This window comes from Lithobates pipiens, unplaced genomic scaffold (genome assembly GCF_037356315.1).
Source record: "Lithobates pipiens isolate NorthernLeopardFrog02 unplaced genomic scaffold, aLitPip1_a1.2 Scaffold_22, whole genome shotgun sequence".
Classification (NCBI taxonomy): domain Eukaryota; kingdom Metazoa; phylum Chordata; class Amphibia; order Anura; family Ranidae; genus Lithobates; species Lithobates pipiens.
In genome coordinates this window covers 179,515,376-179,541,129 of record NW_027507784.1, presented here as the reverse complement: position 1 = coordinate 179,541,129, position 25,754 = coordinate 179,515,376, and the positions used below count along the sequence as shown (strand labels likewise).

Genomic DNA, 25,754 nt, shown 5'->3' with positions numbered 1-25,754 from the left:
GACACATGCTGATGCTGCTAAATTTGGTCTGCACATATAGGCATCAATAAGCAGTTTATTTTGTTTAGGAGGCTTATGAAGACATGCTGGACATGGCAACAAAGCACATGAATGACCTGCTTGATCTCGATACAACTTACAGGGAACATTATCCCCTTCCTGTCAAGAATTTTAATGGAAAGAGGCAAGTGACCTTTTCTTATATTTGCATTAGACATGAATACTGAAAATGGGGCTCCCTTTATCTTTATTCATAAATAAATTGTTATCCATACTCTACTTCTTAGGTGATTCTATTTCAAACTGGTTATATTGGCTGTCATTAACGTATAACTAAAGACAAAACGTTTTCTTTAGATTTGGAGTGATGCAAGGTTAGACCGCTTGTCAGGATTTTATTGCTGTCTGTGTCCCCAGTTGTCCTAATCACCAATCTCACCAGCAATCAAAGTGAGGATGAATCCAAAATTTTTATTTCCACAAAAACAGGACCAGTGGGGAAATCTTTTAATGGGGACACTTGTTGCTATGACAACTGTCTAAGCCCTTGTACACACGGTCGGACATTCCGACGGAAAATCTGACTGTGTGTGGGCTCAATCGGACTGTTTCCGTCTGAATATCCGACGGACAAAGTTTTAGAGCTGGGCTATAAAACTTTCTGACAACATGATCCGATCAGACTTTGTCCGATTGTGTGTAGAGAATTCCGATCGGACAAAGTGCCACGCATGCTCAAATCAAATTCCTAGACTAAAGCTATTGGCTACTAGCCTGAACGTAGTCCCGTCGTAACGAAATAACGGCATCACGTTACGTACGATCGGATTTTCCGTCAACTTTGCCCGACCGTGTGTATGCAACACAAGTTTCGGACAAAATCCGTCGGACAAAATCTGACGGATTTTGTTGTCGGAATGTCCGACCGTGTGTACAAGGGCTAAGAATGCATTTCCCTCACACTTCCTATTGAATCTACAGTACAGGAAGTGATGTGAGATCTCTCCCATGAGACAAAAATGGAGAAAAAAGTGACAGCAGTTTCAACCTTTTCTTACTCTTTCAAAACTGAAAAAAAAATGTTGGCTTAAACTTTTAGAATGAAATAAAATGAATGTATAGAGGCTTACCAGAGTTCCATGACCTCCTAAAATTATAGAAAGGCCTTTAAAAAAAAGGGTAAATAAGACCCCCCGGGCTGTTTGAACATCCATGCGATCCGATTCTGCTGCGGACCAAAAATAGGGTCATGTGTGAGTTTGATCCAAATGCGATGCAAATTCAACCATACTATCTGTATGGCTGAGTTTGCATTGCACAGACATCGCATTTGATTTGCACAGAGTTCCAGCAAGATTGCTGCTGCTATTTGTTTTCTTTTATTTGCAGGTGGAATATTGTGCAGAACCCCTATCTGCATCAAAGATGGCCCAATGACTCCCTTCAGTACTCCATCTATATATTCTTATACTGTACTTGACCATTCAGGCATGAGTTTTGGACACACAATGGTAGTATTAAAACTGGAAATACACTAGTAGAATTGTATTCAAATTTGTTATTCTAAAGCCGCGTACACACGGGCGAATTGTATGGCCTACTTAGTCCGCCGAAACACATTTCAGCGGACAGTCCGCTCGTGTGTGGGCTTCAGCGGACTTTTTCAGCGTGCAGTCTAGCGTACTAAGTATTTCGGAATTTCCGTAATATTGTCCGTCATACTTTGGTTTCAGCGGACAATCCGCTCGTGAGTAGGCTAGTTCGACGGACTAAGAATGGCGCATGCTCAGAAAGGATTTACACGGCGGAAGGGTGCATTGCTGTGTATTGGACTTCCTATTTCTAGTCCCGTCGTACGTGCTGTACACGTCATCGCGCAAGCTTTCAACGGACTGTTTGTGCATCCGTGTGTGGTCAAGTCCGTTCATTCGAAAGTATGACGGACTGTCCGTCGGATTGTATGACGGACTAAGTAGGCCATACAATCCGCCCGTGTGTACACGGCTTTAGAACATTTGTTTGGTTTTTTAATCATTAGTGGGGTCAAATCGATGTTTATTTTCTACCACTGAGAATTTCCATATGAATGTTTGTGTGACATTTTGTACCAACGTTCGTTTAAAAATCTACTAGTGTATGTCCAGCATACTGTAAGTTTCAAATCTCACGAAGCACTACATGATCAAGCATTGTGCATCAGTGGCGTCACTATGGTTGGTGTCACCCGATGTGGTAAAACATGGTGTCACCTCCCCCTCCAGTAGCTATAGTCCTCCCCTCAGTACAGACCCCACTCTTCACCAAGTGTTGACCCCCCTCAGACTGCACATGTATGGACCCCTTCAGTACAGACTCCCCTCCATCAGTATAGACCCCCCTCCATCAGTACAGACCCCCCTCCATCAGTACAGACCCCCCTCCATCAATATAGCCCCTCCTCATTACAGACCCCCCTCCATCAGTATAGACCCCCCCAGTATAGACCTACCCCTCAGTACAGACCCCCCCATCCATCAGTATAGACCCCTCCATCAGTATAGAACCCCCTCAGTATAGACCCACCCCCCAGTATAGACCCAGCTCAGTATAGACCCCCCCTCCATCAGTTCAGACCTCCCTCCATCAGTGTCCAGCTGTCACCTGGAGAGTTGATTGCTCAGACACTCTCTCCAGGCAGCGGGCTTCTGTATTGGAAGTGACAGAACGCAGCCACAGTGGCAGTGAGAATGAGACTGAAAAGTCTCACTCAGGGGTAGTGCGGCACAGGCATTGTTCCGGCTAAAAAAAGCCCTGCTTTTGGGAACTGAGACCCTTATCTAGACGCCACCATCTGGATGGTGTCACCCCTCTGCAGGTGTCTACCGGGCATGGGCCGCACCCCCCACACCCTCATAGCGACGCCAGTGTCCTGCATTATTTTATTCCTTTTTAAAATACATAGGATTACTAAATTAAAGATTCATTTTAGGCATAACTTAAAAGAGAAGTATGGGTTTGGGGTTTCCCCCCCCCCCCCCCCTCCATCATACTTACCTAGGTGGATGCAGCATTGGTCTGATGCTGCATCTGTCCCCCCGGCGACTCTACACTGAGAACCGAGCGATTGAGCATCGCTGATGGCTTGGGTCTCACAGCACCCTTTTAATCAGCAGCTCTCCACTCTGCTCCTCCGCGCTTATTGGAGCGCTGAGCTGTGGAGGGGCGGGGAGCAACCGTCTCTGGCTCTCAGCGGTCCAGGCACCTGGCGGATCCAGACTTTATTATCGGGATGACGCGGTGCCTGGACTAATTCCAGTGACATCAGTCGAGAGCGGACTTCAGACTGCTCTCTGGTGAAAACGGGTCACAGGAGTGCAAGGCGAATTGCACTCCTGTGACCCATAGGAGAAACTCAGTCAAACTTAAGCTGGACTTCTTAAAAAAAACAAAACAATGAATGCAATTAGAAGATTTGACCTAAAAAATTGAAACCACTGACATACAGAATTTTTATGACAGAAGAGACCATATTAGCCTCTTCTGTCATAGATGCCTCTCTCTGCTTGTTAGCGGTAATGTACACTGAGCTGTACGCTGTTCCCACATGCGTGGGAGTGATGTCACCGTGTCCAGGCCATTCAAGTGGTTCAACAGAGCAAACCCAGAAGGAATACCGGGAGAAGATGGAGGCACCTGTGACCAGTGGGAATGCTGACAGCACATCACTGGAGGTCATCGCTTGACAGGTAAGTCTGTCATAATGTACTAATGTGCCAAGCATACTAGCACATTATGGCATAAAGCTCCTGTGGGTCTATTTATTAAACAAAAAAAGCAAAGTTTAATTCTGCTTTCAATGCAGCCTTTTGTTATGTAGCAGATGTCAGACTGTGAGAGGGAGAACTTACTCTAGGACACAATTATAATCTGTGTGGAGGCATCACATCTTGGTTTTTATGTTTTTTCTTTGTCTTTTTTATAGTTACAATGTAATTGCAATCCAGCTTGAAGACTTTTATCAAACAATGCAAAAAAAGCAGTGGTGGGGAGCGGTCAATGGAATAATAAGCACACTGAGGCCCAAAAGGCTTCCACTAACAGACATTCATCTCCATGAGCAACTGAAGAAAAGGTTTGGCTATAAAAAGGCACTAAAGTGCAAGGTATGTTACAAGGAGTTTTTGTATATGCGTGATTTTCAAAAGACCTAAAGCATGTGTATAGGCAACCCCAAAAGTATCGGGAATTTCAAACTTAGACAGTTGTAACCTGGACAGATGTCACTATTTGACTTTCCACTTATCTTTCTGTATTGGTGACAGTAGTCAGAAGGACACATACAGGGATAAAATTCCCCAACAGGGACAAAGACAGCTATAAAAGGTTGGCTTACTGTAGGGTCTCCCCTTCCTCTCTCTATCCAAGTTAAAAAAAATGCATTTACATTCACTTTAAAGTTTGATGTCATAATGTAGAGTATAAGATTTCCTATCATCTGAGCCCAGTCTTGCCACAAAGAGTTAATCCAGCTCTGAGTAATTCTCTTTTATTGTTCAGTGAGATAAATCTTGACAAACAGAGAAAAACATTGTCAAATCCTCCCCCTTGCTGTGAGTGACAGGTGATTTACATATCTTGTGCACTAGCCTAAGAGACATGCATTCTTTTTTAATTCCCTCCCACTCCTTTCTTCTACTGCTCTGCAAGGATTGGCTGTTCCACACCTCAGCATGATTTGGCATGCTGAAGTCATGTGGGGACTTTGCCTGGATGTTAGTGATCATAGCAGAAGTTCAGTGTAAGAAATACACAGGAGAAAATGCATGTTGATAAGGGGAGTGTAGAGGTGGGCGAGGAGTCTACTGACATCACAACTCCACCCACCAAGCCCTGGAAAACAGACCCACCCACAAAATCTGCAGTTTTTCAGGTCTCATAGCAGACAGAGGGGAGACATTTGACAGAAGAGTATACATGCAGAAGGCATATATATCTAGATAACCAATATTGCAGTAGTTTAGAAAGGATGAGAGTGGGTTTACATTCACTTTAAAGAAGAATTCTACCCAAAACGTCATCTAAATTATTGCTACTGTTATCTGCCTAATTTTTTTTTCATTGATATCACATGCACATATTACATTCACCTTAAGTCTAAAAATCCTTTTTATTTCAATACTGGCACAAACAAATGGACTGTAAAAACAAAGGAAAACATGCTGTTATTTGAACATATCTAACTTAAGATTTGTAGACCTTGATCCTTTATTTTTTTTAAGACTGTTTTATGGTAACTATTCTGTTGTCAGCTATCTATGATTTGTAAATAGAAGTGTACTAGTAATTGAAGCAAAACCAGAATAATAATCCTGTGTTTGCTACTTATTATTATAAGCTAAGAAAATTGGATTATTATTCTGTTTCTGTATGCGGCCCCCTGGCGCTTTTTGTGCAGCTCTTGGGACCTCTGCAGATAGTTGTCTGTGTTTTTCTATTGCCCTGTAATTGCTGTGATCTTGAGTAGTCTGATGTAATTTGTCCCTAGTCTATGACTGCCTTCTGAGGCATAAAACCATAAGCTCTGCAGGATGTCTACATTCTCTGAATTATTTTAGTAGCATGCTTGTAGTTTTTGACCATCTCCTGTTGTGTGGGTCAGCAGGTTCTAAAAGGTTTATGTAACATTATATATGTTGAATATTATGTGTGGCCCTTAAAGCCTCATGCACATACAACTTCAAAACACCTCTCCATATTTATATTTTGATGCGGAGACCACGGGTGTCCTTAACAACCAGTGATTAGCTGGTTGTTAAGGAGTGGGGCGAGAAGCTCCCCCGATCCATACCAGGGCACATGCCCTTAATATGGGGGAGTGCTTTGGGGTGGAGGGCTCTGCCCCCCCCCCCACCTCAAAGCACTTTGTCCCCATGTTTATTCAGGACAAGGCCACTCTTCCCCACAACCCTGGGCGGTGGTTGTGGGGGTCTGTGGGCAGGGGGCTTATCAGAATCTGGAAGCCCCTAGATCCTGGTCTGCCCCATGTGAATGAGTATGGGGTACATTGCACCCCTACTGATTCACCATTAAAAAAGTGTCAAAAAGAAATAAAAACACACACAGTTTTTGACAATTCCTTTAAAAAAAACAAAAAAAAACAATGTCCCCCAATGTGGATCCATCATCAGTCGTGATGCCTGCCGCACCGCCGGACCCAAAAAAGAAAAAAAAAATCTCCGCCCACAAGAAGGCTACCACCGTCTGCCTGCTCTGCCATGTGCCAGTTCTTAAATAGGTAAGGGGGGAGCCACCTGGTGACATCACCTGGTGGCACCGTCCCCTGTGACATCACCGACAGCTTCATGCTTGGTCAGTGTTACCAGGTGATGTCGCTTGGTGGCCTGCCCCTTATCTATTTAAGAACTGTAACATGGCGGAGCAGGCACACACCAGTAGCCTTCGTCGCAGGTGGAGCTTTTTTTAAATGTTTTTGGGTCCAGTGGTGTGGCAGGCATCAATTGATGATAGATCTAAATCAGGGGATTTTGTTTTTTCATTTTTAATAAGAGAATTGTCCAAAACTGCGTGCGTGTTTTTCTTTCTTTTTCACACTTTTTTTTGAGAATCAGTATAGGTACAATGTACCCCATACTTATTCATATGGGGGGGGCAGTAGGTACAATGTACCCCATACTTATTCACATGGAGGGGCAGGTCTGGGGACCCCCTTGTTAAAGGGGGCTCCCAGATTCCGATAAGCCCCCTGCCTGCAGGCCCCCACAGTCATCGTCCAGGGAAAGAAGCCCTTGTCCCCATCAAAATGGAGACAAGGTGCTTTGGGGCAGGGCGGCAGAGCCCACTGCCCCAAAGAACTCCCACATATTGAGGGGATGTGGCCTGATATAATTTAGTTCCCCTTTCTTTCCTGGCCTGCCAGGCTGCATCCTGGAATAAGGGTCTGGTATGGATTTTTTTTATTTTGGCTTGGGGTTCCCCTTAAAGCCCATACCAGACCCAAAGGGCCTGGTATGGTTTGGGGGGGACCCCCACGCTTTTTTTCACATTTTTGTATTGCTGACAGCTAATGACTCATCCGTTGTTAAGGACGCAGTGGCCAGCCATTCATTGGTAGTTAAGGATGCCGGCAGCCCCGCTCCTTAACGATGTAGCTACTAAACGTAGCTTACACACTAGGCTAGACACTGCTAAATGCTGGGGCAAAAAAACACGAAACAATTAGCATTTTTTCAATCAGCGTTTCTACAGTAGATGTTGGCTTTCTAGTGTGCATAAGGGCTTAATGTCAGGCCGCACTTGAGGCCCACTATAACAGGAGCGTCAACCACCACTGCTGTACATAGTGATACATTTTTTATATGTTAACAGAGGACATAAGCAAGAGAATCATTTGAGCTATTAAGTCATGATGTGATAGATCTGATTTGGTATTTCCCTCTTTTAGAACATATCATTTGGATTAAAAGCTGCTGCAGAGAGAGGACTAACTGCCATCTTTTACACTTTTTGCCGTAAAACTCCTATTTCTGGGCTGAATATTCTTGATGATGCCGGCTATTCTATTTTACACCACGCTGCTTTACATAACAGAGTTTCAGTTGTTTCTCAGTTAGCAAAAGCTGGTGTGGATTTAAACCAACAACGAAGTAGTCATTTTGGTACACAAGGTGAATTTTCCACTGTTGAAGATTGCTTCAATTCACAATGTAACATGTAATCACTTGTTTATCCTAAACAGATTGGTTGCTAATGTATGCAAACATATATGTGTAGAAATGTCCTTAACTGCATTATTTAACAATATAAAGCTGGACTTCAGGCATATATAAAAAAGAGCATGTAATGCAATTGTGTATTCCTCCCATTACCACCATCCTTCAATTTTTGATAGTGTGTTAAGGGGATGGACATCTCATCATATTATGTGGAAAAAAGTTTACTTATTTTTACTAGTAATTTTCTATTTTTGTTATTGTTGCCCACCCCTCAGTTGGTTTACTTTTGGACACCCCACTTGTCTCAGAATGACTGAATCCTGGGTCATTTAATGAATGAGAAAAAAAACAGGATTTTTGTACTTATCATAAAATTAGTTTCTTGGAGTTCAAGTAGTAACATTGATCCCACCCCTCTGTATTTGTGATCTACTTCTAGTTTTGCTTTTCCACTTAAATGAAGCATGATGAGAATAGGAGGGGTTATACCTAGGTGGCTACTGCTTTTTTGTTAGCTAATGTCCGATTCCTCTTGAGGGTGGTAGTATAATTCAATTGTCTTCTTAGAATAACTGAATTCTGTCCCATAATAAATAAGAACGAAAACAAATTTGTACTTGGGCTTCTTTTACACTGAGGCAGTTTTCTGGTGTTTTAGCGCTAAAAATAGCGCCTGTAAAGCACCAGCAAACTGCCTCCCATGCTGCCCGAAAGTGAAAGCCCGAGTGCTTTTACACTGGTGCAGTGCGCTTGCAGGATGTTAGCAAAAGTCCTGCAAGCAGCACCTTTGGGGCGGTTTAAAATGAATGATTGAAATGAATGGGCAGCGCCTGGAGTTGTCTTGTATATGCCAGGCTAGATGTAGGGAAGATAGACCTTCGGAGCCGAGTGTGGGTAAGGTAAGTCCTAGTCAAAACTCCAAAGTGCTCTAATAGGGTGAGGTCATGGAACCAGCCCAAATAATTTTTTCAATTTTGTATAGAAAAAAGGTAACATGGAACCTTAAAGATCTAATGTAATACAAGAAGAGGAAAAGACAAGAGCGTAAGAGAAAGAAGAGGAGTAGGAGGTGGGGGAAGGAGAGGAACAGGGTAGGGGAAGAGAGAGGGGGGAGAGGTTTGGTATTTCTAAAATACCAAGTGGAGTCAGGGTCCTAGTAAGGTAGATTTAGTCAGCAGAGTCACAGTCTAGGAGGGTTCTACCTTCATCAGAGAAGACGAACATGTTCCAGAGCGACCAAGTCTTGGAGTAGTGTTCTTGTTGGTGGTGTGCAGAGAGAATGAGGTCTTCCAGCTTATTTATTTCCTTCACCTTTTTAAGCCTCATCCCGATGGTCGGAGGCTGTGGGGATTTCCATTTAAGAGGATCGTTGTCAAGGAAATACCGAATGATTGATTTTTTTGTATATTCTCCCAGGGGTACTAGAAGCATGGAGGAGGGAAAAGGCTGGGTCATCCGGTATCGGGCTCACCGTGAATTTTTGGGCAATGCGTTTGACCTCCATCCAATAGTGTGTTATCCAACCAAAAGAACTCGCTGCTCCAGGTGAGACAGGAAGCCTAATGATATCACGGGTGCCCGCCTCGGCTCGCCTCTGCATGCGATCAACACTAAAAAAAATGGCTGCACTCCAAGATCCATCAAAATTCTTATTTAATAAATGAACATCCCAAGTGTTACAAACAGTTACCAATGAATAAGCGCACCTGTTAGTGTGTGAAACGCGTCTACCATTTGAACTGTTTGTAACACTTGGGATGTTCATTTATTAAATAAGAATTTTGATGGATCTTGGAGTTCAGCCATTTCTGTGTGACAATGGTGTCTTAGTTTGAGACAAGTCCAAAAAATATGGAGAATGGTGCCCCGGTCTTCCTGGAATCTCCTGCAATAACCATAAGTTGCAGGAAATTTTTTTTGTAACCTCACCAGCGTTTTATACCACCTGGTTAAAATTTTAAAGTTAGTTTCTTGCACCTTTGTGCAGATAGAGGATTTGTTCGTAAATCGGAGGTTATGTTGTCTTTGTGGGCTAAACAAGTTAGCAAGATCCCACTCCCACTTGTGGAGGTAGCCTAGGGAGTGGGGTTCCGAAGGTGTGATCAGTAGAGTTGTAGTTGGCATCAATTCCAAATCCGAGCAATATTCCTCAAAAGTTGTGAGGGGTCTACTGAAGTTGTTCAGTGACAAGAGGAATCTTAGAAAATGAGTGAGTTGAAGAGCCCTCCAAAATCCCAAACAGAAGCTACCAGCCAGATTGACGAGAGCTGAGATTAACGGCCAGCACCCCTTAGTCAAGAAGTGAGAGGTCTGCAAACGCCCTGACCTCATCAAGTCCCGAAAGGTTGGATCCTGGTATTCCAGGGTAAAAAGTGGATTTCTCAATATTGGGAATAATGGCGAGGTCAGGGAGGAGAGAGTGTGCATAAGCAAAGACGAACAGAGTTTTGCAGTTTGGCCAATCAGAGGATGGCTTTTTACTTCACTCGGCAGAGAGACATAGCACCAAGGTGCTTTACAGAAGGGTATGGCAATTTGAGCTTGTTCTACCCGAACATATAAATTTGAAGTCGCCATGCCTATTCAAATCAAGAAGTCTACTTAGGTGTACAGCTTGGTAGTATTTGCGTAGGTCTGGCACCGTTGTTTAGGTAGTGTGAGCTGGCTGCGTTTCAATTGTGGGCATTTTATGGGCCCATATGAATGCAAAAATCATCCCTTGGATCTGTTTGAAGTAGCTAGATGGGATATAGGAACTTGGGAAGGATACTCATTTTGAGAATGTTGCAGTGGGCAAACCATGAGTGAAGTCCAGTGTTCTATTTGTCCAGAAGAGCTCTGACTTTTTTTCAATAGTGGGGGAAAAATTTAATTCTAATATCTTGGATATGTTGGAATGAATAAGCGTGCCTAAGTACGTCAGCGCCGTGCTATTCCATTTTAATTTAAATTTGCTCTGGAGTTGTCAGCTGCGGGAGGTTAATTCCCATTGCTTCAGATTTGGTAACATTTATTTGGAGTTGGATAGGGCTCCAAAGCTCTCAAATTCCTTTATCAGATTCAGGAGCAAGATCAAAGGGTCGGTAAGGGAGAGTAACATTTCATCCGTGTAGGCTAAGACCTTTTGTTGGGTATTTCCAACAGTTATGCCAGTTACATCTGGGTTTAAACGTATTGCACATAAAAAAAGGTTCCAGTGACAGGGTTGCATTTTTGTAATTTTAAAGGGTTACAACAGGCCCCATTGACTCGAACTTGAGCTGAGGGGTGAGAGTAAATTGTGAAAATTCACTGAAGCATATTGGTGTCAAAGCCAGCGTACTTGAAAACTGAAAGCATGGAGCTCCATTTCACCCTGTCGAAGGCCCTTTCCGCATCGGTACTAAGGAACATACATTGGGTGCGGAATTTGTTGGCTACATATAGCAAATTTAGGACCTTGGTGGTATTGTCTCTAGCTTCTCAGGTGAGGATGAAGCCTACTTGATCTAAATGGACTAGGTTTGGAAGATGGTGTTGAATCCTATTTGCCAAGATTTTCATGAAGAGTTTGAGGTCTAGATTAAGCAACGAGATCGGCCCATAGCTCACATGAGGTCTTTGCCCTCCTTAGGGAGCAATGATATATAGGCCTGTAAAGTGTCTACAGCAAATGATGCTGTAGAGCCTATCGCGTTAAACAGTTTGACCATGAATGGGGCAAGAGAAGTTAGTAAGACCTTATAATATTGTATAGTAAGGCCATCTGGGCCTGGCGCCTTCTCCGGTTTAGTGGCCCCTATGGCTCCCTGGAGTTCCTCTATGGTGATGGGATCCTCCAAGGCTTCCCTGTCTGCACTCAATAGTTGTGGCATGAGGGAGGAAGACAGGTAAGGATTTATGTGTTTCTGTGGGGGGGACCTATTTTTCAGGTTGCATAGGGAGTTATAACATTTCTGGAACTCCTGTGCTACATCGTGAGGCATTGTAACTTTGGGTTCCACGTGGTGGTATCAGATAAGGCACATATGTCATCAATTTCTGTTCTCTCAGGGATCTAGCTAGCATCCTGCCGCATATATTTCCAGACTCGTACGATATTTTCCAACAGATCTGCAGCGCCGCTTTGGCTTTACATTGCAGGATATCTGTAATTTGTGTACAACAGGTGAGGAGATCTTTCTCTAGGAAAGGAGACAATGCCTGTTTATGATGGGCTTCTAAGGCCTTCAAGTCCTCCAACAATGGCGTTAACTGCTTAGTACGTTGTCACTTGAGCCTCGACCCAGGCTTGATAAGGACACCGAGAATGACTGCTTTGTGTGCCTCCCAAACAATACTGGGGTCACAGTATGACGTATCGTTGGTTCTGAAGTAAAAGTCTAGTTCCCTAGTGACATCCGCAAACACTTCATTGTCCTGCAGGAGGCTTTCATTTAGCCTCCAGCTCATGGATCTGGATGTCATGGAGTCAGTGAAAGCGTAGGAATGGAACACCGGAGAATGGTCAGACCATGTAATAGAGCCTATGGTGGAGGCGCGCACTGCATGTAGTTGAGCGTGGGGTATTAAAAAGTAGTCAATGTGCGAGTATACCTTGTGGGGTAGGGAATAGAAAGTGAAATCCCTTTCTGTGGGGTGTAAAAGGCGCCACCCATCAATTAGTTGGCTCTTATGCAAAGAATGGGAAATGCGTTTATGAGAGCCAGGGGAAACGGAAGACATACCTGAGGAGGTATCCTCAGATGGGATCAAGGGGACGTTCATGTCTCCGCTCATTGAGGAGATTTTTTTTAGCTCTCCAAACATGCTCCAAAGATGCTGCTTGCAGGGGTTTTTTCATCGATTTTAATGGGAGGAAGTTTTCGTGAGCCTTTCCGGCGCTTTTTTTTTTAACACAAAAGCGCTTGAAAAAACTCCTCAGTGTGAAAGGGGTCTAAGTAAAAAAAAATCTTGTTTTTAAATACAGCTACCTAATATTAGTACCTGAATCATTTTATCACCTCTGCCTTCCCTTGCACAGCAGCAGTTAGCCTGGGAGAGGGAGGGTCAGTACTACAACCTAACAAGGCTTTGCTGCTTGCATATATGCTAGCAGGGAACAAGCAGGAGGAGAGACCAGAGTGAACACAGTTGTTGATTTATGTGTGTGTGATACTGCTCCTGCACTGCCCAATCAGTGGGCTGCAGGTGACACCACTGGTATACCTTACCTAAAAAGTACTTGGGAAAGTGGCGTCACCCTTTTAGATGTGATGTTTGGCAAAATGTATATGAATCACAAAGTGTCTGAGTTCACTGTAATACAGGAAAAGCTGCATACATCATAGATTGTGCTTCATTTTAATAAATGTATTTCTTTATTACATAGGGAAGATGAGCCTCCAGAATCTGGAAACCGTCATTGAAAAAACAGGTATGGTCACTTGTTTTTGTTTTTTCTCCTCTTCACCTTCTCCCTACATATGAGGGGCAGGTGTATGGGAATTACCAAATACCAAATATATTAGCTTATACCTAAGCAGTGTAGGAGACTACATAGGTAGTCACCTGGACAGCTAATGCCATGTACACATGATTGGACTTTTTGCCAGACAATTCGATCGTGTGTGGGCTTCATCAGACCTTTGCTGTCTAAGAATCAGACGGACTTTACAGTTAGAACATGTTTCAAATCTTTCTGACGGACTCGAGTCCGGTCGAAAAATCCGTTCGTCTGTATGCTAGTCCGATGGGTGAAAACCGACACTAGGGCAGCTATTGGCTACTGGCTATGAGCTTCCTTATTCTAGTCCAGTCGTACGTCATCATGTTCGAATCCGTCAGACTTTGGTGTGATTATGTGTGGCCAAGTCCGTTCGTATGGAAAGTCCGTCAGAACTCCACTGAGCCCCCCTCCTCCCCCGTCATACACAGATGATGAAAGGTCTTTCTGGGAGATATGCTGATCACCCGTCCAGCACACTGGATGGAGCCCAGGCCAACATGGATGAGTGCGTGGCCTGCAGCTTGGTCATGGTGAGTGAGAGGACCCCATCCCCCACACACCATTACTTACCCCCTCCATTTCCCCCTGGGGGCAAGGGCCCCTTCTAACGTGGGGACAGGGACTCCCATCTCCCCTGGGGACAGGGACCCCTTCTCACCTGGGGGCAGTAACTTCATCTGCCCTGGAGAAAAGGACCTCATCTCTTCTGAGGACGGGGGCCCCATCCTACCTAGGGACAGTCCCCCAATGGGGCACCTAAAAATAAAAAAAAAAACAAATAAAAAAAAACCCACTGATGCCAGTGGTGGAACTACAGGGCTCACAAAGGTCATACCTGTGACCACGCCCTGGAGTTCCACTGCCGGACTCGGAGGAAAGGGCCCTGGCTGGGGTTCAGGGAGGCCCTTCATGGTTTCTTGCATCGGGGCCCTGAAGGTTCTAGTTACGCCACTGGATAGAAGTCATTTTGTAATGGTAAACTGATTTAATTAAAAATTGAAATAAAAATGTAAGATGATTTTCAGTAATACCGTATATACTCGAGTATAAGCCGAGATTTTCAGCCTCTTTTTTGAGGCTGAAAGTGCCCCCCTCGGCTTATACTCGAGTCATCGCTGTCTGTCTGCCCGATCAGCGTGTCGAGCAGACAGACAGCGGCCATTCTAGGATTCAAAGGCCGCGCCTCCGTCGGTGATAGGCGGAACACTGAATTTCCCAGCAGTGTGTGTTCCGCCTATCACGGACATCCTCTCATCCTCGTCCGTAGTATGAGGATGAGCGGACGTCCATGATAGGCGGACCACTGACTGCTGGGAAATTGAGTGTTCCGCCTATCACGGACATCCGATAGGCGGAACACTCAATTTCCCAGCAGTCAGTGGGAAATTGAGTGTTCCGCCTATCACCGACGGAGGCGCGGCTTTTGAATCCTAGAATGGCCGCCGACGAAGAGCTGAAGGACGGAGGCTCGGCTCGGGACGGGCCGGGACGGGACGCAGGCTGGACGGGACGCAGGCTGGACGGGACGCAGGCTGGACGGGACGCAGGCTGGACGGACACAGGCTGGACGGACACAGGCAGGCTGGACACAGGTAGGCTGCACGGACACACACACACACACACACACACACACACACACACACACACACACACACACACACACACGGATGGATGGACACACACACACACGGATGCATGGACACACACACACACACACACACACACACACACACGGATGCATGGACACACACACACTCACACGGATGCATGGACACACACACACACACACACACACACGGATGCATGGACACACACACACACACACGGATGCATGGACACACACAGGGATGGATGGACCCACAGGGATGGACGGACACACAGGGATGGACAGGCATGTCTCACCCTCGGCTTATACACGAGTCAATAATTTTTTCCAGTTTTTTGGGGGTAAATTGGGGGCCTCGGCTTATATTCGGGTCGGCCTATACTCGAGTATATACGGTAAATGAAAACTAAAATGTATTGGTGTTATTCTTTATTTGTATAAAACACTACCATACAAGAAAGCTAACAGTAGGCAACATTATCCCTTTCATGACTAAGCCTATGTTTGACATGTGGTGTTTACAAGGTAAAATCCATATTTTTGCTAGAAAATTACTTGGAACCCCCAAACACTATATATATTTTTTTAGCAGAGACTCTAGAGAATAAAACGGCGATTGTTGCAATATTTTATGTTACACGGTATTTGCGTAGCGGTGTTTTAAATGCAACTTTTTGGGGAAAAGGGACACTTTCATGAGTTTTTAAAAAACGAAAACAGTAAAATTAGCCCAATTTTTGTGCATAATGTGAAAGATAATGTTATGCTGAGTAAATAGATACCAAACATGTCATTTTTCCGGTTACCAGGTTAGAGTTACAGAGGAGGTCTAGTGCTAGAATTATTGTTTTCGCTCTGACGATCGCGGCGATACCTCACATGTGTGATTTGAACACCGTTTACATATGTGGGCGCGACTTCAATATGCGTTTTCTTTGCTGCGTGAGCTTGCGGGGACGGGGGGGACACTTTAAAAAAAAAAATTCTTATTTATTTTATTTATTTTAAAATTAATAAATTGTTTAAAAAAAATAAAAATGTAATCACTATGCTCAAAAGTGGGTTTTCCCAATGGACATATAATCAGATACACCATTTTCTGACTTCCAAGCCCCACTCCCTAGCTGGAGTTCGAACCTTAACCTCCTTTGAACAAACATGTACACTGATCGAACCACAAAGACACCTCATCTCCTTTTCGTATAATATACTGTTCCCACAACAGACCAGCAATGAATGTTGGTCTACCAAAGCCTGGAATAGAGACCTGCCATCACCCTTAAATCCCAAGGATTGGGAAGATACATATTCTGTCATACATAAAGGCTCCCGAAATGTCTGTGTTCAGGAGAATGCATTTAAATTATTATCCAGGTGGTACAATACACCTCTAAAACTGCATCGTATCTTCCCATCTGTCTCCCCGCAATGTTGGAGATGTCAGGCCAGTCTTGGCACCCTGGAACATATTTGGTGGTCATGTCCCATCGTCCAGCCATTTTGGCAAGAAGTCCATAGAATCACCCAGAAATTTTCTACCCGCCCAATACAGTTTTCCCCTGCTCAACTTCTTTTTCATGTCTCCACACAATCCAAAAAAGCCTACATGGGATCCCTAACCATGCATATGATCATGGCGGCGAATATGTGCATCCCAGCCAACTGGAAATCCAAACATCCCCCCTCTTTACTGGAGTGGTTCAATCGCATTAACAAAACAGCTGAGATGGAGAACCTGATACATCAAGCCAATGATACCCCTTCTACATTCACATGCATATGGTCGAGTTGGTTGCTTTTCAGTACATCCCCAGAATATCTTTCACTGCTCCCCTAAAGCACTAAATATGTCAGTGATCTGAGAAAATGACTGGCTGGACCAGTTCCCCTTCCTTTAACGAACATCCCTTAGTGCATTACGCACTAGTTCTCTACACTGGAGATTACCACTTACTGTACTTCTCTGAATTCATCTGCACATACCATTGCCACACCAACATACTATTGCCAACAATTGCATCTATCTACTAAGAGATAATGACTCTGTATTGGATTTTGTCTCTTTCAAATAAGCACAGTGCCTGTTCTGCTCACTTAACATCTTATAAATCACAGTTAGGCACTGTACTTACGACTATAACACTGTACCTATCAGGTAACCTCATTTTATACTATTATAAGCGTACAAATGTTTACTCTCCGGTTCTTCTTATGTTAACTGTTGCATCTACTATTTGAGGCATTGTAACATTTTTTTCTTTTTGCTCTGTACCCTAACGTTTGACTTTACTGTTTTTGTTATACACTAAACTTCAATAAAATGTCTTTAAACAAAAATGTAATCACTTTTATTGCTGTCACAAGGAATGTAAACATCCCTTGTGACAGTAATAGGTGGTGACAGGTACTCTTTATGGAGGGATCGGGGGTCTAAAAGACCCCCGATCCCTCCTTTACACTTCACAGTATTCAAATCGCCGTTTTCAGCGATTCTGAATACTGTATATATTTTTAAATGCGGCGCCATTGTCAGCCGAGTCATGACGTCGCTTCCGTGTTTACGTCAAGGAGACTGGAATGAAGCCCCTTACGGCTTCATTCCAGTCCCTCCCTAGCTGCCAGAGGGGGGGGGGGACGTCCCACATAACAGCTGAGCGGCTTTTAGCCACATCGGTTTTTATGGCTGGAAAGCCAATCGGCCGCTCTAAAAAACTGTACCGGGATGATGCCTGCAGGTGCAGGCATCATCCCGGTATAACCCCCGGAAGCCGAGTACGCACATCTGCGTACGCTCGGCGGCAAGGGGTTATAAAACTGCCATATAAAACAGAATCATCACAGGGCAGATAGCATCAGTGAAGATGACAATCCTTCCAAAATTACTATACCTCTTCCAAACCCTGCCCATCCCAGTGCCCTACGGACACTTAAGAAAACTTCAGACTGACTTATTCCAATTTACCTGGAACTATAAAAGACACAGAATCCCACGCTTGGTGTTACAGGCGTCGCGAACAGACAGCGGCCTAGCCTACCCCAATCTTATCAAGTACTATCAGGCAGCCCAACTGCGGGCAATAGCCTCTTGGTTCACCCTAAACTCATATAACAAATGTACTGAAATAGAAAAATTATGGCTAGCTCCGGTACACCCTAACAACTTACTGTGGAATGCAAACCCAGCTTAGACGGATGTGGCGAAAACTATCACAACGTCACAAGTTGTCCTCAGACAGATCGCTCCTGACCTCATTTGCCTGCAACCCCAAGGTGCCAGATAGTTTAACCCACCGAATGTCTTTTCCTTGGACCTCGAGGAATCTCTTCCACTACGGGACTCTAGTGGATCCCCGGACCCACAGGCTGCGCTCATTTGCAGATCTACAAGCGAAATTTGACCTACCGCGCCAAGAGTTCTATGGCTACCTCCAAATCCACCATTATGCCTTGACATTTTCACCGAACCTACAATTTTCCCCCCCAACCCCATTCGAAAATCTTATCCTAGCGGGCTCCGCCCAGAGGGGGTTGATTTCAGATATATATAAAATATTGAATGCAAGACCTATAGAAATGATGGACAAACATGCCTATATGCTTAAGTGGGAAAAGGCACTGGCGGAGGAGATACCCATGGAACAGTGGAGGGTCATTTGGACACAAGCGGCGAAAAGCTTGCTCTGCACACTCTATAAAGAAAACGCATACAAAATCCTATACTTCTGGTATATGACTCCAGATGTACTCCACACCATTTATCCTACTAGTTCAGACCGCTGCTGGTGCTGCTTGGGGGGCCAGGAGAACCCTTTTACACATATACTGGGATTGCCCACAGATCGCCACCTTCTGGAACTCGGTCCAGAACGTATTTTCAATTTAAAGGTCCAGTCCATCCAAAAGCTTTAATTATATGTAGCGCTGGCTCCTGATGAGCAGGCGCTATGTTTTTTTTTTTCTAAAATTAATTTGCCTGAAACCACAGTTGGGTTTCAGGACTATTCTCTAAATTTCTGGTTCCAGTACCAATCCAGCTGGGTTGCACTGGTTTCCCCTTGGCCGCAGGTGTTGCTGTCACCGCTAGCAAGAGTAGGAACGCAGTTTAGTTGGGTGTATTGAATGCCACCGTTCTCTCCAAACCAGCCCAGTGGGAGTGTTCTCCTGCTGTGCATTCTGGGGGTGGTATTTAAGGTACCTACACCACAAGGTTCGGGGTTCCATCTTTGATTTTCTGTCTGTTTGCTTCTGGTGGTCCTCCTGACCCAGCCCTTGGCCCTCCTGGCCTGGGGCGCAGAACCATGCATTCCGAGTCTCAGGCCGGCTGGCCCGAGGCAACGAAACTGCAGGGACAGGCCCGATTGGATTTTGGCCCTATTGATCCAAGGGTGGTCCGGTGCCGTCTCATCTGAAGGGAGAGGCCCAGCAACTGAAGAACCCCAGGAGAGGACACTTCAGGAGAAGGCCGTGCGCAACGCTGACTTCTCTGAAGGAGCCTGGAGGCTTAGTTGAAGGACACAACCTGCATCTACACTCATACGGTATCGCTGGATCGGCTGAGAGAACCTGGTACCGTATGATAGCTCTTTAACTTTATCTATGTCCCTCAGTAACGCTCAACTGTACAGTGCCTTGCGAAAGTATTCACCCCCCCTTGAACTTTTCAACCTTTTGCCACAGGCTTCAAACATAAAGATATAAAATTTTAATTTTTTGTGAAGAATCACCAACAAGTGGGACACAATTGTGAAGTGGAACGAAATCTATTGGATATTTTAAACTTTTTTAGCAAATAAAAAACTGAAAAGTGGTGCATGCTAAATTATTCTGCCCCTTTACTTTCAGTGCAGCAAACTCAATCCAGAAGTTCAGCGAGGATCTCTGAATGATCCAGTGTTGTCCTAAATGACTGATGGTGATAAATAGAATCCACCTGTGTGTAATCAAGTCTCTGTATAAATGCACCTGCTCTGTGATAGTCTCAGGGTTCTGTTGAAAGCGCAGAGAGCATCATGAAGACCAAGGAACACACCAGGCAGGTCTGTAATACTGTTGTGGAGAAGTTTAAAGCCGGATTTGGATACAAAAAGGTTTCCCAAGCTTTAAACATCCCAAGGAGCACTGTGCAAGCGATCATTTTGAAATGGAAGGAGTATCAGACCACTGCAAATCTACCAAGACCTGGCCGTCCCTCTAAACTTTCAGCTTAGACAAGGAGAAGACTGGTCAGAGATGCAGCCAAGAGGCCCATGATCCCTCTGGATGAACTGCAGACAACTACAGCTGAGGTGGGAGAGTCTGTCCATAGGACAACAATCAGTCGTACACTGCACAAATCTGGCCTTTATGGAAGAGTGGCAAGAAGAAAGCCATAAAAAGTCTCGTCTAAAGTTTGCCACAAGCCACCTGGGAGACACACCAAACATGTGGAAGAAGGTGCTCTGGTCAGATGAAACCAAAATCGAACTTTTTGCCCACAATGCAAAACGATATGTTTGGCGTAAAAGCAACACAGCTCATCACCCTCAACACACCATCCCCACTGTCAAACATGATGGTGGCAGCATCATGGTTTGGGCCTGCTTTTCTTCAGCAGGGACAGGGAAGATGGTTAAAATTGAGGGGAAGATGGATGCAGCCAAATACAGGACCATTCTGGATGAAAACCTGTTGGAGTCTGCAAAAGACCTGAAACTGGGACAGAGATTTATTTTCCAACAAGACAATGATCCCAAACATACAGCAAAATCTACAAAGGAATGGTTCACAAATAAACGTATCCAGGTGTTAGAATGGCCAAGTCAAAGTCCAGACCTGAATCCAATCGAGAATCTGTGGAAAGAGCTGAAAACTGCTGTTCACAAACGCTCTGAGCTCGAGCTGTTTTGCAAGGAAGAATGGGCAAGAATTTCAGTCTCTCGATGTGCAAAACTGATAGAGACATACCCCAAGCAACTTTCAGCTGTAATCGCAGCAAAAGGTGGCTCTACAAGTATTAACGCAAGGGGGCCAAATAATTTTGCACACCCCACTTTTCATTTTTTTATTAACTAAAAAAGTTTCAAAAATCCAATAGATTTCGTTCCACTTCACAATTGTGTCCCACTTGTTGGTGATTCTTCACAAAAAATAAAAATGTTATATCTTTATGTTTGAAGCCTGAAATGTGGCAAAAGGTTGAAAAGTTTAAGGGGGGCGAATACTTTCACAAGGCACTGTACATCACAAGTCTGTGGCAGAGACTTTGTCAAGCACCCTACCGACTATGCCTAGTGAGAGGAGGTCTATCCGGGGGTTGTAAAATCCAGTTGTGAAATGGTCTTTATTCTCTGGATTTACTACAAGGACTTCCTTTAATATTTGCAACCTATGTACCTGAACTTACTCCTAACCCTCTACCCTCTATTGAAACACTCTGTTTCTATTACAAATAAATAACCCAAAAGAAGATCCAGTGTCAGTTTCCACATTCTTTGGACCATCTACCACGGGAATCCCTAGACGGCAAAGCAAACAAGGAAGTAACGGTAAGCCCAATAAAACCAGCAGCTCCTTCGGGGGTCAGTGCTACATATACATGAATCTTGTGGATCTGAGTGATAAGATTTCCCAATTTTCCTGTTGTTGGATGCAGGAAATGGTTTAATAATGGTGATCTGCACAGAAGAGTAGTGGAAAAGTGGCTTAAGAATAAGAAGAAAGAAAGATAGGGGATGGATTTAAAAAAAGCTAAATGCTTAATTTAGGTTATAATAGCTGGTATAGAAAGAGGCAAGTGCATGGAAGATAAAAGTCAACAACAACTGGTTGCTCATTTTGTGGAAGTTTAGGGAGAATATTTAGCTAAAAGAGGTCTAAGAAAATGATTTGTTCCTCTGGTATATTGACAGCTGAGTGTGTAAAGTAGCGGCCACGGCTCTTTGCCCATATGCTCGGCTGTGTCCAATCACATGTAAACAAGGATGTGCCGTTTACCGGCTCTCCTCGCCTCACACTGGTACAGTTTTAGTTTTTTTAGCAAAAAATAAAAAACCCAGCGGTCATTAAATACCACCAAAAGAAAGCTCTATTTCTGTGAAGAAAATTATTAAAAATGTATTTGGGTACAGTGTTGCATGACTGCGCAATTGTCATTCAAAAATACAACATCGCTGAAAGCTGAAAAATGGCCTGGGCAGGGAGGGGATAAAAGTGCCCAGTACAGGAAGATATACAATAACAATTTTGGTGCAAATTTTTAGATTTCTTACAACTTTCAAAGCATAAAAAAGTAATCTGTCCCAAATGTGGAAACAATATTACTATTAATTAAACACTAGTTATTTTTATCTCCATTGTTGTTTCAAATTCAGTTAAATTGTCAGTTAAAGCGATGCAGTGCCAAATTGTAAAAAGTGCTCTGGTCAGGAAGGAGGTAAAATCTTCCGGGGCTGAAGTCGTTAATTCAACATGGTTGAACTGACATCCACAGATTTATCACATTTGTGCACAATGATTATACATCACCCTGTCCATATTGATTTTTCTATCTCAGCCTCTTGTTCAATCACAACTACAATATACAAATCTTGGAAACTTCTAGGAACAGAACCAATTCCTCCTATATTAAGGAAAAATGTAAAAATCATTAGTGTTGTATTCTAGAATATTACACTTCATGTGGTGGAGATTTTGAAATCCATAATTATATGAAGGAGTTCCAAGGGAACCATTGCAAGGGCTCTAATTGAATTGCCATGCCCCATCGAATGTGTATATATATGTGTGTGTGTGTGTGTGTATATGTGTGTATATATATATGTGCAATGTTTATGTGTGTGTATGTAGGTAGAGGTTTTTACTGGAAGACATATATATATATAATATGGTTTGTGATATCATGATAAATTACCTTTTAGAAATACAATTTCTCCTATCTCATGGGAACCATTGAATGTCCCCAGGTGTTAATTGAATTCCCTTTTGTTTTACCAATCGTCTTTGCAGACATCAGGGCTCCAACTCTCCAGGGGTCGTTGATGTGCAAATAACGGAACTGTTTGGGCTAGGGGATCAAATGAAATTGTTCATTAATTCATAGACTGGCACCAGAATTTTAAGACCTGAAGCATGGACATTTTAGGAGACTTCAGAAGTAGCCAATAAGAAGGTCATGCAACTCGGAACCAATGAATGTGTTCCATCCGTTTAATTGGTGGAGAATGCATATAAAATAGGGGGAGAGCTAGCTGGTCTGTCTGTCCAGCTCCAGACCATTGAGATGACAAAATGTCTGTGTAAATGATACTAGTATCTTTCTTTACTATTTTTCCCTAACCATTTCTAGTCTAGGAATTGTCTTATAATATTGACAGACTGTGTATTTCAATGTAACCATATTTAAGTTTGGCCTAAATTATTTTGATAGCCTGACAACACTGTACTTGTAACACCACTTGAAATATTTGATCATTTCTAATTATTTTAACTTTTCTGTATGAATAAATGTAATTGTTTATCTTTTCCCACCGCTATCGTTCATTTTTATTCTTATATAGACAAAGGTTTAATCACTTATTTTTGTATCGTTAATCATTTAAGTGAGATATAAACTTTGCCAACACATTCATTACAATTACCAATAAAAAACGTTACAAGTAGATACACATGTTCATCTCCAGTGTGATCATTCGCTATTGTTCCACTATTGTGTTGACATGAATTGTGCTGATAGGGACAAAAAGCAGTTTTACAGAGGGATGAGTTCATTGCTATCAGGGCTGGCGTCACCATTAGGTGGGAGAGCACCTAGAGCACCGGGATGAAGGAAGCGGTAAGCGGTAAAATCCTTTGCCGATACAGTGACCCTGCACTGCTCGCTGCTATCACACACCCCACTGCACCAAGCAGATTGGAGCTCTATTGCAGGATGTGGGGTGATGAGCCAGGTGGGGATGAGGATAAACAAGAGCCGGCAGAGCAGGGGGCAGAGTCTGTGTGGCCAGCTGCTGGAGGTGCGTCTTCTTCCCCAGGCACCATGACCGTACAGTATGAAGATCGAGAGTGGCTATTCTCCTCTAGCTCCGGCGCTCCACAGCCTCTGGCATCCTATCACAGTGACACAGTGAGAGTGGGGAAAGCTAGCTTGTGCAGGAGTCAGGCTGTGTCTTGTCTCCACTGTCCTCCTAACCTCTCCCTCACTCAGCTGCTTGTCTAATCCGATACTCCGCCTCTCATTTGTGCTCGCCCAGCCCCGCGCACACTCCAGCCACATGCATGCCATGCACTGTACTGTGCTGTGAGAGTTGGGCAGCTGGGTGGCACTTTTCAAACAATAGCTGCCACTGAGGGAGACCAGCCTGAATGGGAGAGCTTAATTGGTGAGTGAGACCCCCAGTATAACCCCCCTTTGTGCTTTGCACCTTCTTCCCTCCTCCCCCTCTCTTCCTCCTTCTCACCTTCCTCCCTCTCCCCCCCCCCCCACCCCAGGGGTCCTAGCCTGTCTGTATAACGTCCTAACCTATCTGTATACCATCCTAACCTGTCTGTATACCGTCCTAGCCTCCCTGTATATCACCCTAGCCTGTCTGTATACCGTCCTAGCCTGTCTGTATACCGTCCTAGCCTGCCTGGATACCATCCTAGCCTGTGTGTATACTGTCCTAGCCTGTGTGTATACTGTCCTAGCCTGTGTGTATACTGTCCAAGCCTGTCTGTATACCATCCTAGCCTGTCTGTATACTATCCTAGCCTGTTCATATACCTGCGGACCGTGGCTGGCGTGAGGAACGAGCTGGTGCTGCCACTATTTGTCTTCAGGCCAGGTCCAGAAGTGCAGGTGAGGGCAGCAAAAACTCATGGAGAGGCACTGCAAACATCTCCCCCGCCACCTTCACCGTATACATGGGCATGGCAAAGGGGGTGGAGTCAGGGGCATCAAAATTAGGTTTCAAAAATCCTTTCACCAGCCCTGATTTCTTTGCTGCTTCTCCTTTCACTACCCAGTCACAGGCTGTGGAGGGTCCAAGATGAGAAGTTGGTTAAATGATTTTGGCCATCAAGCTGAGGACATCTAGGGACAGAAAAAAGTAGCGTGGGGGAAATCTTTGGATAGAATGTGAATTTTGTAGCAAAGGCTAGTTGTCTTATTTTATTTTTAAGAGACATTTATTTTGATCTTGTTTCACAACAATACACACCTAATAATGTACAACAAAACATACAAGTATACTCATTCTCAGTAAATAAAGGTTAATATTAATAGAAAGGGGGCAATTTTATCAACTCAATTTTAAAACAAAATCCTGCTTTAAATTGCATTGGCAGTTTTCTGTAATGTCTTTAATCTGTCTGTCTGTAAATTATCCATATGTCCCTATTTAGGACCCACTGCATTACACTTGGCAGCTCAGTGTGGCTCACTTGAAGTTCTATCCTGCCTGCTGGCATTAAATTCAGATTACAAGTTATGTGACAAACGAGGCTGGATGGCTATACATGTTGCTGCATTCTTTGGCACAATTCCTTGTATCAGAGCGTTATACAGGAAAGACCCGGATCTTCTAGAGGCAGAAACTACAGCTGAGTGAGTACATGCAACCAACTATATACTGTATTTGGTCTAATTACACCAATAAAAATGCTGGCATTGTAGCTGTGTATTCTTTGATTAAATTGACGTAAAATGATCTTCAGTTAAACCTAAAATTGTTTAAGGCGTCGTACAATTGTCCTTATAGCACAGAGCTCCCAGGTTTTACTTGGACCAGAAGCTACAGGTAAATAGAACCTACATCAGTTACCTGTTGATTAAATTTGGTATCTTTGAGATCAATTAAATATGAAACAATGTAAATAAGACAGGAATAGGGTAGGGGGACTTGGCTTTTTATAGTGGGGCCGTAAAGTCTGTGTGTACCTCCATGTTAAGCAAATAGGGAATTTCCCCTGTATAGTGAATGTAAAATATTTGTTTCAATACACAAATGTGGTG

General features: G+C 43.9%; 1 protein-coding gene across 1 annotated transcript in view; it reads left to right on the top strand.

The window, feature by feature from the left end:
- The window catches only part of ANKAR (ankyrin and armadillo repeat containing), a 151,042-nt gene that overhangs the window by 37,996 nt on the left and 87,292 nt on the right, over positions 1-25,754 (top strand). Inside the window, exons 5-9 of the mRNA XM_077448693.1 lie at positions 69-184; positions 3,962-4,142; positions 7,442-7,664; positions 13,063-13,107; positions 25,145-25,346. Coding sequence (XP_077304819.1) covers positions 69-184; positions 3,962-4,142; positions 7,442-7,664; positions 13,063-13,107; positions 25,145-25,346 — 767 coding nt within the window. The remainder of the gene's footprint in view (positions 1-68; positions 185-3,961; positions 4,143-7,441; positions 7,665-13,062; positions 13,108-25,144; positions 25,347-25,754) is intronic.